General features: G+C 46.5%; 1 protein-coding gene across 1 annotated transcript in view; it reads left to right on the top strand.

Annotated features, from left to right (window-relative positions):
* LOC119431868 (uncharacterized) overlaps nt 1–16,526 on the top strand; it is a 143,478-nt gene that overhangs the window by 34,729 nt on the left and 92,223 nt on the right. The window contains exon 9 of the mRNA XM_037699317.2: nt 7,255–7,325. Coding sequence (XP_037555245.1) covers nt 7,255–7,325 — 71 coding nt within the window. The remainder of the gene's footprint in view (nt 1–7,254; nt 7,326–16,526) is intronic.

Here is a 16,526-nt window from a genome sequence, read left to right as displayed (position 1 = left end):
GCAACAAAAATTTGCTGGCAGAGTCACTGTGATCTAGAAACAGTGTGTCATTTGTCAGTCTCTGCTGTTGTAAGTTTGCTGCTCCTTGTGTGTAGCATCTAAAGGTAAATGTTGTTAACAAAGTGTGTACGTATCCTTGAAAAGGCAAGTGCTCAAAGCAAGCTTAAAAAAACAAAACTCCGCAACTACCCCCTTCACCCCCCTTCCTACGTGTAGTATCCAGGGATTTTACGAATTTAAAGTTCGCAGGTTGGCAGGTATGCTTGAAGCCTTACAAGCCTATAAAAAACATATTTGCCACCCCATTCAAATGCCCTCAACTCCAGGCATGCATACTAACTCGCATTAAAGTAGTACCACAAACCGGAACACAAGGAAGAAAGTCGGTTAACTTCAGTGACTTCTCCAGCTTTAAATTCATTTTCTACAACACCAGTGACTCCACTGTCTGGCCGAATGCCCCAAATTTTGTGCAAAATTTCTGCAATCCTGTGTGCAGTGACAACACCATGATAACGATGGCGTGATGGCCACATTGGCATGATGCTGGCATAACAACGATGAAGGCATTATGATGACAAAGGTGGGGACAGCAGTAGTATGGTAATGACAGTGTCACCATGACAACTACACCATGAATGTGACGACGAAAGCATTACAATGACGACATGGTTCACCTCGCTCTGCACCGCCAGCTGCAGCTTCTCTGATACAAGCTGCAGCATAGTGGTACAGACAGCCGAACTCAGCAAACCTAGTTTTGAGATCTTCTGTCTGTTTGCTAGCGAGTGTCCAGCAACACAAGAATGGGCTGCTTCAGAGTCTCAAGAACAAAAAGAAAATGAAAGGGGCCACATTTACAAGCGCAAAGCAAAGAATGGCTCCGAAAAGGATTTGCCATGTGCTATGGCCATAGCTGAACAAGTAAATTAGCCCAATAAAATACACAGACACAAGAAAGGGAGACAAAGACAAGCGTTACTCATAACTGTTTAATGGCAGGGGAGGATTCTACATACAGTCAACCTCCGACTTTTCAGACTACCTGGGGGTTGCGAAAACGTCCGAAAAATCGGGCAGTCCGAAAAAAATGAATGCATGCTTTTTTCTGCCCACAAGTGCTCAAAAAGCCACAGGCACTTCATAAATACCTTTGAAGGCCTGCCAGTACACTTATTAGGCGTATCGGTGCTCGTATGACAGGAGAAGGTGGGTGCACACGTGTATAATTAAGGAACACGTACAGTGTCCCGTGACAATTGCCCCTTCCCACTCTTGGTATGCTTCACTGCAATACTTCGCATATGCTTCACTGCATAAAACTGCTCTATTGAGAAAAAGCTGACATTTGGGAACCGGCATTATTCAACAAGTCGTGCTTTGCAAGCTTCGAAGCCATTGGCGAGGATTACAAAGGCTGAGTCAGTGGCGAATTCTTTCAATGAAAAACACTGCACCAAACAGCAAGAAGCTTGGTATCGGACGTAGAAGGAGGTAGGTCTAGCGTTGCCGCAGTGGGGGCTACGGCTGCTAGCGGACCTGCGTACGAGAGCGCCAGTTCGAGGCATCAAAATAATCAATATGACGGTGGTGGTGGCTTCGAATAATGCCATTTCTGATCTGCGGTCATGGCAAAAAGTCAGTTTCTTGCGTTCAAAATTTCAGACATTCTTTACATTGACTATATGGGGTACGTGGCGGTGCCGCGAAGGCGTCTGAATTATCGGGCATGTTCGAAAAATCGGGCGTGTGGAAAATCGGTCGTTGATTGTATATATCCTCTTGCCACGCATGCGCAGTGCTGGGCAGTATCGAAGATACATGTATCTTAGATGCTCTTTGGGTATCTTGTATCTGTATCATGATAAATCTGGCAAGACGTGTATCAGTATCTGTATTTCCGATACATGAAAGAATGTATCGTGTATCTTAAAATACAAGATACTGCTATCGCAACTGGTCAGCAAGCAGAGCAGTGGCACCCATCAATTACAAAAGCGACAAGGAAGAACCATTGACAGCGCAGTGTATGAAGAGCTTTCATGTTAAGCAACTAAAGCAACCCCAATAAATTGTTTCAGAATGAAAATATTTTACTTTGAGCAGTAAAGAAAAAACATTTTGAGATACTAATAGATATTTCATTCAAATGAAACAAGGTTGGTTGGAGTTAAGAAATTTCCAAGCAAACATTTTTCTACAGACGCGTTTGTTGCTACATTATATAGACGTATAATAAAGATTTTCGAATGTATCGAAGTATCTTAAGATACAAATGGAAAGTATCGTATCGGATGGAATAATTGTGGTACTATCATGTATCTGCATCTCAAATACTCATTGTCCAAGTATCTTGCATCGTTTCATGATACGATTGCAATGTATCTTTGCCCAGCCTTGCGCATGCGCATACAGAATAATATGAGCAGGCACGTGTATATCAAAGGCACAAGAAGTCGAACTCAGAATCAAGTAATGCGATAGACGGCTAACTTACACACCAGTCTCTGTTCTTGATAAATCTCTGTTCTTCTTGATAAAGAAAGCCTCCAGTGCAAGTCTAGCTGAAGCATTACCGCTCCTGCCTAGAATGGTTGTCTCTGAAAATCGACCTTCACACCCACACGCGGTAACATGAGCCACCATATGTGCGCCCTGACCCTCCTCCTTGTTTATTTTTTGCTCGTCTTCCCTTAAGCGGTTGTACACACAACGTTTGGTTTGGCTGATATACAACTGCCCACAAGACAAAGGGATGGCATAGGCAACCCCTCTAGAGCACTTAACAAAGGGTTTCTCATGCCTAGTGCAACAGCCCCATCTGCTTTCACAGCAAACTTGTGGGCACAGCTTAGGAAGCTTGTTGGGCACAGAAAAAACAAGAGGCATACCATGACGGTTTGCAATCTTTTTAAGGTTGTGTGAAGGCTTATTCGCACTAAGCCGACACGACATCGATTTTGGTCTACTGACTGTTGGTGACACAAGTTTACAATATAGAAAACGCTGTGACCAGCTGTTTAAAGGAAGGAAAATGCTGTCTCCAACAGTAAGCAGACCAAAATTGGTCTTGTGTCGGCCTAGTGTGAATGAGCCTTGACACTTTGTGCACATATGGTATAACACCCGGCCTCAACTTCAGTCGTTGGATCCCTGCTCTTACTCTTCGTGCTTCAAGCTTCACTTTTTGCAGCAACTATGGCTATGACCATAGTTGACTACTTCATACATGCCTGTAGTCAACCACTTTAACCAACTTGGTTAGGACAATACAATAAAACACAAGTGTCACGTGTGTTTCATACAACTGCTATGTGCTTTATGAGCTGTGTAATGTTGGCTTTGAGCATCACCTCCGCTTCTTGGTCAAGTCATTCAGAGTAGCTTGTCAATTGCTACTGTGGAATAAAAAGACAAGTGGCAGCTGTACTGCCTCGCAAAGATCTGTAGGATGACATTTGGTTTGCAGCCAGGCCTTATTTTACACAGAAAGAAACTACCTACCTGCAGAACATGACAGGCGGTCTAATGTCACATGGTCAACAAGTAACATTCATTCGTGCATCATTTCCCAGTTTGCTACATTTTATCAGAATTATTCATCCGGGGCTTAAGACCCAGAGAAAAAAATATTCCCATAGCTGTATGTTTTTTCTGAGTGGCCTTATGCAGTGCAATATAGAATGTTCTTAGAAACTTTAGGTCTTTTATCTGTGGTTAACATTTGTGACTGAAGGATTGTCATTTTTGTTTAGCTGTGGTATGTTAAGGAATGTTTAACATGTATTGAAGTCGAGTAACCTTGTTTGTCTTTGTAATATCTACAATTTGCTCTGGCATTAATAACGGAACAAAACTAATACAATGTTTTGTTGATTTCGATGTAGAGGTGACATTTAGACATGAAAGGTGGTGTTAAGTTTTTAGTTATCAAATCGCCGGGGTGTCCTATATTATCAGTTACCTATGAACTGCATTGGAGAGAGTGGATTAATAGAATAGAGCAGATGAATGTGCTCAACCTTCACATTAGGTGACATACGAGGTCTACATCACATCAGGTGACATGCATTTAGATACATCAATGTAGTTCCCTTCAAAATACTCATTAGACACAATACACTGGTTCCACCTCTTCTTCCATTGCTGGAAGCACCCTTAAAAGTCCTCTTCTGTTAAGTGCTTTAGCAGCGATGTCATTCCCTTTTGAATTGTTGTCACATCCCCTCAATGCGACCCCAGGAGCACCAGTTTGCATTAGGGGAACAAGAAAAAAAAAAAAACTTGCACGGAACGAAATCTGGCAAGTATAAAGGGTTTTCCAGCACAGTGATAAAATTCTGTGCCAAAAACTCGGGCATTATCAATGCAAAGTGCGCAGGCGCATTATTGTGGTGCAGAATACAGCGCCCCTTTTTTGACAAATTTGGTGGCACGTGACACGTACAATCTTTCAGACACTGCAGGACCTCCATGTAGGAAGCTGCATAGACAGTTAGTCCTTCAGGTTGCACAATTTCATGGCTGTCAAATTACAACTTATTCTTGATTTTTTCTTTGTTCTTCCACACTTTTTTTTTCTTTGGCTCATCTTTCTTTTACAAAAATTGCTGTGCGACTTCAGTTCAGTGTATTATTCGTAAATCCATGTTTATAGCCGGTGACGACCCTGTGCAAGAATCTGTCACTGTCTGAAGTTTTTCAATCAATGTAGCATTCTTTTCGGCACAACTTTTTCTTGTGAGTCAGCAGTTTCGGCACCATCCTGGTGCAAACCTTTTTCTTTTCCAAATTTTCAGTAAAAATCTAGTGAACGCATGACTTTCCCAAACCAAGTGCTTCCAGTATTGTTCTAGCAGTCGCTCAGTGGTCACTGAGCTCAAGAGGACACACATGATCAATATTTTAACCTTTGCACAAGGTGGAGGAGCGTCCTGATTTTACATCGTCCTTGGGGGTCTTCATATCCTGCCCGACCCACATGAACACAATTCTTTCCTTTAGGGCACCCTTTTCATAGGCCTTTTGCAACATTTAATGAATTTCTGCACCATTCTTGCCCAATCCCATGATAAATTTGATATTCATCCTTTGTTCTCTCCGTTCGCCGATCTCCATTTTCACAAAGACTAAAAATGGGTTGCACAAATAGAGCACACATAAAATTCTGCCTTGTCATACAGCAGTCTGGCTCGTACTAGAAGCAGAGCATCAACCCGAAACTTCTTTTGTTCTGGTTTTCGTTAGGGTTCAGCGAAAACGGTTCAGTTACAGCTCAACTCTAAAGTGGCAAAATAACTGTCCAAATTAAGCAGTTGCCAGCATGTCTCTGCAAGGCTAGATCCGCCCGTAGCTAGTGCCATCCTTCTCCTCCTCCAACACCAATGCTGGAATCTAGGTGAAGCAAAGCTTTAGGGGGGGAGAGAGAAAGGCGAATTTATAGAGGAAATGCAAAGAGTACTCTAGCCTGCTACTCTTCTCTGCAAAGAGAAGAGAAAGAGGATAAAAAGAGGGGTATGAGGAGCGATGAGGCTAGGCAGTCGGATGCAACTATATACGCATTCTTGAATACAAGCCCTGGGCCCATACTCACAAAAAGCTCTTATGCTAGAATGGTTCGCAAGACAATATTTCAGACAAGAATAGCGATTTGGGTGAGTTGGTCTAAGTTCATGGCGTGATTTTGCAGTGCAAAGCACTGAAGTGAGGAAAGAAAAGAAAAAACTAAGGGTTATCAAAACAAAGGGTTAGCATGTTTGTCCTTCTTTCACTTAACCCTTTGTTCTTTTTGTTTTCTTTCCGCACTTAACTGCTTCGTGCTGCAAAATTCACGGCAAGAAAATTTCAGGCAATCCTGATGCTGGACATATTATTAGCGAAGGCGGCCAGCCAATGGCAAAGAGCACTTACGAGCGAAAATCTTTGCGAATTCCGCCCCTGGAACTTATTCAGCAGGAACATGGGCGAGTGGCCGAAGTTTGCTTAAGGAGAGCAAGGACGGCCATGGCTCTGACACCTGTGAGGCTGGCACTCTTTTCCAAAGAGAGGACTTCCTATTACAGTGGGCGAGACACATCTACAGATGGCTGTTTTAGGTGCAGCACCAGAAAGTGAGCCCATGTCATAAGAAAGAGTGCATAGTCTTTACCCAGCACCGACGCATTATAATGTCTACCCGCAGCCCTCCATCCTGCAAATTTCGACATGGAACATGTCAAGAGCACAGCACAGAAAGACTCTCCTGGACTGTCCTCGAATCTTTCTGCGATACATCTTGATCCGCACAATTTAGACTTGCCGTATGCTAGTTCCCCTTCCCTATCCCATTTCTCGCCATAGCATCACCACCAACAGGGCAGGTCATACCCATTTACTATTAATCAAACATTTGCAACAACCCAGTATAGTAGGCAAAGAAACCTTCAATTTAAAAATCATGTTGTGGAAGCATGTGTCAGAAGCAATGTCATTTCTATTGCACTTATTTCAAATTGTGTGATTAAAAGCCACCACTCAGCCGAGGAAGCAGGGGCTCCGGAACCGGGGGTGCAGTGGGGGCAGTCGCCCCCACAGGTTCTAAACCAGGGGGGCATGTCCCCACACTCAAAGCTGTTTCATACGCTTATAAATATACTAACATGTCTGCCCCCAACACCTTACATTTAAAACCGTACTAATGGTGCTACTAGCATAGTTGAGCCACAAGTGCAAGCAATTCATAAATGAAAAGCTCCACAAAAGGTGGCCAGCCTGAACTGATAACTGTTTTTTTTTTTTTCGTAAAATTGTAAAAATCGTAACGGTCCGCTTCAGTTCTAGTTCTAGCAAAAGTAACGTCTTTTTCACCGGTTTGTGGTTCAATTTCCAATTCGATACCCTGACAAGCGGTTAACCGGGTCCTTTTGAGTGAAGGGAGCGGCGCCGCTACACTCTACTTTTTTTGCTGACTCACTGCATGAACTTTTCGGACAGACCACATATGTAAACTTTCATTAATGTGAGGTTCTTGTGTATTATATGGCAAGTTCTATGCATATATCTACATTGTCACTGATTTCAAGCATATGTTAAGATCCATCATCTTGGATTGTATGTCTGGAACACAGAATTAATTTCTGTGTTCTGTGTTCTGTTTCTGTGTTATATTTAGCATATTGACGCAGCCTTGTCAATATGCTAAATATAATATGCTAAATATGAGCTGAATTTTATTTTTCAATGCATTCATGCTCTTTGTTACTCCAATTCTTACAGCAAGTGTTACCAGCCCAGTGGATGCCTCCCAGCTGGAGATCAATTGACCCAGATGTTATAGCCAAGAATGTGTAAGTTGGCTGTGTGTGATATTGTGATGTTGTAAAGTAATCATGTTCTATTTGTGAGCTGTTCTCAGCGTAGTTATCACTGGGGATACCATCGTTTTCACTGTAGTTCATGAAAGCATACATAAAACTGGATGGGGGAGCAGTGTCTCGCTGCACGCTCAATACTGTCAGCTGGCATGTCTCGGGGTGACATCACACTGATGTACCAGTGCTGATGTTTTGGTGCCGGTAGTTAACAATGAAGAAGGACTACACTAGCAAGTTTCAGTAACTTTTTCTGGTGCCAAAATAGACCAGATATGAGAACACTTTGAAACCTGTGACATGAGACTGATGTACCAGGGCTGAGGTGTTGGTGTCGCTTCACCAATACGTATTGTACGGTAAATCAAGAAAAGAAAGTCTGGCCTTTATTTTCTTCAGTAATAATTAGCTCTTTTGTGCCAAACGAATGAAAATAGTCTCACAGAATATACGAATAGGCTTGTTGGTAATCCTTACTGAATAGAACTGTGCAAACAAAGGTAAGGACAAAACTAAGTGCTGACTTCCAACAAGATCTATTGTAATGCGGTGTTTAACCACTGCAGTGTCATAGGCTAGAGCAACAGGTAAACTATTAACGCACTGTGGTATTTCAGTGGCAATGGTGTTGCACTGCTGAGCTTGAAGTCACGGGTTCTATCTTGGCTGTGGCAGCAGCATTTCGATGGGGGTAGAATGCAAAGGGGTAGAATGTAAAAATGCTTGTGTACTGTGCATTAGGTGCATGTTAAAGAACCCTAGGTGGTCAAAATTAATCTGGAGTCTCCCACTAGAGTGTGCCTCATCATCAAACTGTGGTTTTGGCACATAAAAGTCCAGAATTTAATGTAATGTATAAGTGCTAACAACTAGAAAATTTAGAAGCAGCAGAGATCGCCAAGCTGGGTGACACGTGTGTTAGTGAACCTTTAAATGAGTTGTCAGAGAAGGAGCTAATTTTTTTTAGCCTTGCACATAGCCATGCTCATCAGATCAGCAATACATAAAAAGCTTGGAAACACATGGTTCTTTCATGCCATCTCATTGCCGCATGTACCTGTATAGTGCTCAGAAAATGAAACGCGATACTCGGAACGCGAGTCCGCCAGTGCTTGTTGTGCCACCGGTAAGCTCTCGTGAAAGCGAGCTGGTGCATTGTGGTATACACTGAGGGCGATAAGGTTGATGACACATGGAGGCTGCATGTAGCCGACAGGCGTTCAGTCTGTGTTTCATGGTGGTGCCACTGGAGCACTGCAAGCTGTGGTTTCTGGACCACGCTCACATGTTGGCAGGAACTGCACAGCACGCGCTTTTTGCAGCACTTAAATGAGTATCCTTGCTTAATGTGCTAGCTTGGCTCATTGTTTCGGAGAAGGGCCAAGGTGCTGGAGGCATACTGCGCGCTCACTAAAACAGATGAATGAGTGCAGAAGGAATAAATATGAACTTTTATTCTCTATTAAAAAAAAAATATATTTCCTCGCTCATGGTTTTATGTACGCTAGATCTGCCCATTTGGCTTTGGTCTCCTATTCTACTAGTACTTCATCATGTTGCCTCGAGCAGCCACGACGGCTGCCATTCGGTGGGGCAGGCTGTTGAACAGGCGGACGGCGAGGTCGGTATGCGCCAGACGATTCCACTCGGCCTCCACGGTCGCCCACAGTTCATCGACCGAGGCTCTGTGAAGCGGTCGACTAGACATGGACCTTATGGCACCCCTGACATTTTCCATTATATTCATGTCAGCCCCTTGCGGTGGTCACTCTAGCACCTTAATGCCTCTTTGCTCCAGAAACCGAGTCACCGACACTTCCATATGGACAGGGCTCCTGTCTCACTGTTATTAAAAGAAGCCGTCCGGAAAGGGCCCGTCCAAGGCATGGGGGAGCAAGGTGCTGTCTAGGAGATCGCTGTATGCGGCAACATTGAACTGGCCTTCGAGACTCGCCAAGGGCCTGAATCAGTCTTTTGATATGGCTCCCCAGACGCTGACGTAGCAGCGTCTGCTGCTGGCCGCCACTCACTGAAGATTTTCTCCTTCAAATCTGTGAAAATGAAGGAATGTTTGTTACTGATACATTCTTATTAGGGCATGATATGCAAACACGAATTCCGAATACAGTGGTGCACAATGAAAGCGTTGGCTGCGTATGATAGAGCATTCGAATGAAGGAGCATGCAAATGAGCATCAGTGTGCTTCGGCGGTTGATAGTGCTGCATCGATAAGATGCTCGAGCAGCTGCTCAGTGAAGATCTGCCGAATTATGTTTTACAATGGAGAAGCAGGAAATGGTAACCGATACACAGTTTACTGCGTCTGCTCAAATTCTTCCATCAGTATTGGTAGCAAGTTAATTTCTCCAAGGAAAGCAACGCATACGTAGAGTGACTATGCGTAGCAATACGTAGGTAATGACTATATCGTAGCTTAGAGATTACTGACTACTTCAGTGTCTCATTGTCGAGTTTGGGTGCTAGAAAAATGTGAGGCCAATGATCATACCTTGAGTTACTAGTCCTCCAGAAACTCTGGTGCTGGTCCAATCGGGTCGTGAATGTAGACTCGTCTGAGGACACGACATTACTCCAGTCCTGTGCAGTCCATGTCTGGTGCTCCTGGGCAAATACCAGCTGTTTGGCTTTATTCATGCCAGAGGGCAGAGGCTTCCTAGCCAGCACGCTGCTGTGGAGGCCACCTTAATGAAGACGCCGTCTCACCGAGCTTGTGCTAGCGTTAAGGCTGAGGTCATTTCTGGTCTCCTTCGCGGTCAAAAGTGGATCCTTCTTTGCAGCGTTCAAGATGCGTTTGTCTTCGTCGGACGTCATTGCTCTCGGTCGGCATTTTCGGGGCAGGTTTTCTAGGCAGCCTTCATGGCAATACCATTAACAATCCTGCCAATTTAGGAATACACATGCTCGGTAACTGTCGCAATTTGCAACTGTGACCATGCCTCTGTTAGGCATGGTAACTATTTGAATACACTCTGCCAAAGATATACCTGGCATGGTTGATCCTGTATGAAATTCCGCATGAATAGTTCTGTCCTTTTATAAGAATTTACACAGTCAGGCGATTGATAAGGGTGGGTATCTTTCGTGTCCAAACTACAGTGGAACCTTGTTGATACGATCTTCGCGGGAACCAGAAAATAAAACATATCATTCAAAAATCGTATCATCCAAAGCAAGCCCCAAAACGTAAGAAAACAGGCTTACTTGGTGACAAACTCGCTACCAAAGCTTCCTGCGGCGTCGAGTGAGACTGCTCCACATAACATGTGTGTTATGTGGAGCAGCATCACGACATTCCACGAACCGAACTGCAGTCAACACACTTTTATTGAGCAACTTTAAAACAACTCGTCAGTTTTTGCTGAACTTTCTTTTTTTCAAAGTCTGTAAACAAGTTCTTTTGAAAGATAACAAGTTCCTTGACATAGCTACGGAGGTCACGCTACCACGAGCCCAAGAATTCCGAAACAAAGGAACACTGTAGAGCAGCATGACACATCGAGTGATACGACTGGCGGACGAGGGCAGGCGCTTCATTCAGCCACGTGCCTGCATGAAGATCTCGCCTGAAAAGCCAACCAAAACAAGCGCGCGTAAAAGCTGACGCGAGCAGACGATGCTACGAGCGCGAAAATAGCGGTCGGGCGGGTCCGCATGAGTTTTCCATGCCACGGCCGGTCTATAGGCGCGTGCTCCCTTCCTTCTTTAAAGAGTGAGCGCGTGCCTCCAGACCGGCCGTGCGCGCGCGTACATCACTAAAAAAGGCAGCTCTCATTGGGCTGCTTCGCTCGCGGTTCGTTCGCCGCCGGGGCGCGCGGCAATTTAAATCGGTCCAGGACTGATTCCTCCCACGGCACGAAAAACCTGCTTTGTGGCAGCTTTTGTGGCGCACAGGCCCTTAACTCATTGTTCGAGGGTTGTTGGAATGTACAGTGTAGACCGCTTATAACGTAAGTCGCCGGAGTCGCGAATATCTGCACTATAAGCGGTACCGCACTATAACCAAAACAACGATTTTCAAGCCCTGCACATATGCAAAACATGTAGACCAAGCATGTAGACACGCTTTGTACTATTGCGCGCACATCGCGATGCAGCCGGTGCTCTTCAAGCTCGTCAGCTTTGCACCGAGTCAAAACGAAACAACTGTTTGCCGCAACCGCTGCGGAAAAAACCGTGACCGCTATCGGCACGATTACGAACGGCGACTTTGCGGTGCTGAAGGCACGCGAGTTGGACGAATTAACCACCATTCCCTGCAACAACTGCAGTCGAAACCACGGTCGCTATCTATGGGATCATTGATGGCGACTACGCAGTTTTTTAGGCACGTGGTCGACGCGCGTACCGAGTAAAACTAAACTACTGTTCGCCGCAACCGCTGCAGAAAAAACTGCGGCCGCTATCGACGCGATCGTGGATGACGACTACGCAGTTACGAAAGCCCGTGGCCAATGCGGTGTTATGTGCGGCGGTAAACGCAAGAATATAGGCTTTAAAGGTGCAAATAGGCTCGAAGCGTCCGGCGTTGCTGTCATTCACGTACGAAGCGTCCAACCGTCGCTTCGTTTCGGTTGGACGCTAGCGCCGTTCTTGCTCTTTTGCGTTGCACATTTGCGGCGGCGCTCCTCACTCACTGAGCTCCGAAAGTAGTCCGAATTAACCGATGTGCGGCCAAATAAGGCCGAATTAACGAGATGATTGCATTGAATAATGCTACGCCGGCCGGGACTAGAGGACGAGTCCGAATTAACCGATTTTCCGAATTAATGAGGTTTTACTGTAGCTCCAAACTAAATTTGCGGAACACAGCTTAAATCGACAGCGGCGCTCGCGCGATATCTCCACTTCACGACGCGCGTCGCGACGGGTGCACAGAAACTGAAGCCGCGTTCAGTGCAAAACGCACCGCTGATAAGCAGCCGAGCAAAAGGGTTTCTCCATCGCTTAGAGAACCTACGCGCGCCGTTCGTTTGCTCCGCATTTCATGCTCCTCCTCCGCATCGCCCTCGTTGATCTCCTCTCCCATCAGTGGGCGAACCTTGTTGAGAAGCGTGCTCGCTGCCGCCCTTGTCGGTGAGATTTTCCCACGGAAGCCGCATTATAACCGGTATTTCGTCTCACGCGGCTGCACTATAAGCGGTATGCGTATACATGGAGTTCTATGGGAGGGTAAACGGGAGTCGGAAAAGGTTGGTTGTAGCCAGTTCTGCACTATAAACGGTTACGTTATAAGTGGTCTATACTGTATATGGGCCTTGGTGAAGCTTGTGTTTGCTGAGGTGCAATATTGTGGTACCGTCTAGCATGCACTTGGCAAATGACGGTTGTTATACATATAATAATTATAACATATTACAGTTCTTGACCGCTTATAACGTAAGTCGCCGGAGTCGCGAATATCCGCACTATAAGTGGTACCGCACTATAACCAAAGCACAATTTTCAAGGCCACCACGCGTATGCGACATTCGAGGAATGCGGCTAAAACGTTTGCATTCAATTTACAGTCGAATCTCGTTAATTCGAACCAAATCACGTGGCGGCGCCTCCGACCGGCATTGCTCCGGCACCGCCATAGAGTAAAAGCTTAGGAGAGGCCCCTCAATGTCGCGCGTGAACAAAACAAAAAAAGAAAAAACAACGCGGCGGAAATTTCACCCTCTCTCAAATGGCAAGGTCGCCGATTCTGCGTTGCGCCGGAACATGCGTGTACGTGCTGACGTCTCAGCCACGCTACCGTAGCCACGCATAGAAAATAGCAGTGAACCCTTCTTTCTCCTTTAAGCTTCCTCTACTTTCTAGTCACGTGTTGACTTGCACGCTGCGGCTACGGCGCAGAGGGAAGCAGCGGCGCTGTCCCAGGCCGGCTAACGAAACTGCCCACGCCGGCAAACGCCCACTTCCCGATAACGGCAAAAAACGAAACTTCGGGGAGCTGGTGCCGGGCCTGCTGGAGCGGCAGCGCCTGCACGGCGGCGGGCACGCACGGTGACAGTCGGAAGTGAGGGAGCTACGAGGGAGGGCGAGGGGAGCCATCGAAGCGGCGGTGTTGCCAAGGCAAAATTCATTTTCCTGCCGCCCTCCTCCCTCACATTCCACGGTCTCCGCGTGCGCCCTTCGCCGTGCCTTGCCTTCGCCGCCTCTCCCTGAAGTTTTGTTTACTGCCGTTATCGTGAAGCGTGCGTTGGCCGGGGTTGGCAGTTTCGTGGCCCTCGCTCACTATGCGCGCCGTGATATTTCAAGATTCTGGTTTCAGCCTCACTGGCTGTTCATTCGCACCACGTGCCCTTCTCCTCCACTTCGTCTCTCTTTCTTCCTTGAGCACTCCTTGGGGCTCCCGTTTGAGGGGAGTCTTCACCGTCTCCGCTGACTTCCGTACTTCCAGGCAGCCGCACTGTAACCGGTATTTCGTTTCCCGCAACTGCACTATAAGCGATACGTGTATACATGGAGTGCTATGGGAAAATTAACAGGAGTCTGAAAAGACTGCACTATAAGCGGTTACGTTATAAGTGGTCTATACTGTAATTAAATTTAGTACACTTGACTATAAAGCTATGAGTTTCAGAAATACCAGTTTGAAGTCGTATCATCCAATTTCAGGTGAGAACACGATCGTATCAACTGCATGAAAATACATTGCTCCGATGGGGCTGGCCCGGAAGCGAAAAAAAAAAAAAACTAATCGTATCAACAAAAGAATTGTATCAACAAGGTTCCACTGTATTAGCTAAGACGGGTAACCGTCGGTCATTGTCAGAATGTTTCGCCGCAGAGGCTCGAAGCATAATGTTATCTATTGGCATGAGCAACACGTCATGCGCCGAGAGCTCATGGAGGGGGCGTTGTATCACAGAACATCTTGTGCTGCTTGGTAAGACTTTAAGCCGATTTTACGCCAGCGAAAACAGTGATCTCGGGGTCAACACCTTTCTCCTCATATGTTTTTCTCTGGCCTTTTGCTGACAACTTTTTCATTGTAACGTAGACCGATGCTCGTTCATATGACGATGTCAATTAGCTGGCTTCGGTTGCGCGGAGACATTTCATGAATGGATGAATGTATCGTGAGGTTTGTGGGGAGCACACGCTGCCACCTTCTCCCGCGGGCGCTCGCCCATCGCTTGCGAACGGAGCGCACGCGGCGGTAGCCGGGCGGGCATCTCGTGCGCGCACAACGCGCGCCGCGGGAGCCGGGTGGACACAGGGGAAATGCACTTTGCCCTCTCCCTGTTCTCGCTCGCCTCTCGCGATGCGCGCGCCCGCCCGCGCAGGAAGAGGGAAAGTATCCGGCGGGCGAGGAGGACACTCCCCTCGCGGAAAGGTAAAAAGATATAAAAGAGCGCGACTGAGAGACCCCCGGTCTCTCTGACCTCGCTTGACCTACCTGCCGATACAGATTTACCCGCTGAAACCCGTGAGTGACCTCGTTTGCGTGACTACTACACGCGACGAGGCAAGCCTATTTTATTACTTATTATACAGAGCGGACTTCCCTCTGCAAGAGTGTTTTATTGCCAACAGCAATAAATGTTGTTGAGTTGACTCGCTTGTTGCCTCATTCGCCCGAACCCTACGTAGCTGCGATTACACGCGCTACGAATTGGGGAAGACCCCCACATTTGGCGCCCCACGTTGGGCGCCAGATGTGGGGTCTCACACATGTGCTCTTGGGACAAAGGAACGACAACACAGTAGTGCAAACAATCAAAAGGGCATTTATTACACCTTTCATACACTAATACATACTAGCCGAATTACAACCAATAGAACATTCACACGGGCATGCGACAAATCAAGGAAGTCCGACTCACCGCGACCCGATAGCGAGCGAATACGTTCGCCCCATGCTATGACACCATCGCCTAGTCGTTCACGTGTACAGTCACGCGAACGGTGGCGCGCTCGAACGATCCGTGTTCGTCCATACCGGTGTCCTGCTCTTAGCCTCGCGCGACGGTCGCGCGAAGCGTTCGTGCGTGTTCGTCGCCGATCCCAAGCCAAAGAGAGAGCACCTTCGACCTTTTTCTCCCAAGTCACCCTGCCGTTCGGTGGCGTTAGCATCGCGACACTCACGCCATCTCCCGCAATACGCCGCAACCACCACGACCGCTGCCAGGCCTAGCCATGCGGAGAAGCCGGACTACAGGAGACATGCGGGGAAAACAACATCAGGGGACGCGTGAGAGTCGCGCATCCCCGCAGGTTTTACATGCAAGAGGACGATCTACTTGTGAGGCTGTATGGCGTGTTGTTATGCCCATACAGACATTAACGCAAGTACAAGAAACAAACAGAAATCTTGCGCACCAAGCACAGTTTATTGAATTGCTCACACTTATCAGGCGTATTTCACATTTCGCAGAGTGAAAGATTGCAAGAATACAATTAGAATTGTGATGGAACAGTAAAACCATGTAACTGCAATAAAACACATGCCTCGAAGACACGGCGCAAATTAATATACTATGCAATTCTTCTCTTTGAATAATTTTGCACTGTCTACAATGAACAATACAGAATGCAAATTGAAATAGCGTGTGCTTATAAAATTCGCAGTAATTGAGAAAAGTAGAATTTCTCGCTCTATCTTTTCAGTAAACTTATGAGGCATAGTGTCATTAGGGGAAGGGGGAGGGGAGCCTCGAGCTCAGCAGAGCAACACCATAGCCTCAGACTTCAGCAGCCTGCCTGTTTAAATACCTGCCCCTATTCTAGTTGATTTAATGAAGTATTCGGCTACCTATAGAGTCCCAAGCTACTGAACCGTATGCCAAAGGGTGAATGCTGAAAGCGCTCGCAGTCTCGTGGTTTTTTTTTTTTTTTTTTTTTTTTTTTTCCGGCAGCGTTTTCTTTTTTACCTTTTTTTTCAGTAAGTTCCCTTAGGTGGTTCTCTGCATCCATTCTTCTCGCTTTTCTGAGCACCTTAACTCTGCTCCAACACATTACGCCACGCTAACACATCGTGAAAACTCGATTTCAAATCCTTTGTCACGCGTGCACAACGAGCCTCCCTTTAAAGTACAACCGTGGCACGTCCGCTTCGAGCGGCACGGCAGGCGAGCACGGTGTAGAAACCACAGCTTGCAGTGCTCCGGGGGCGCCAATGCGAAATGGAGAGCGAATGACTGTCGGCCAGATGCATCCTTCATGCG

Source organism: Dermacentor silvarum, chromosome 1 (assembly GCF_013339745.2).
Source record: "Dermacentor silvarum isolate Dsil-2018 chromosome 1, BIME_Dsil_1.4, whole genome shotgun sequence".
NCBI classification, from domain to species: Eukaryota; Metazoa; Arthropoda; class Arachnida; order Ixodida; family Ixodidae; genus Dermacentor; species Dermacentor silvarum.
Note: the sequence above shows the minus strand (reverse complement) of the source record. Positions and strands in the feature narration are given on the sequence as shown.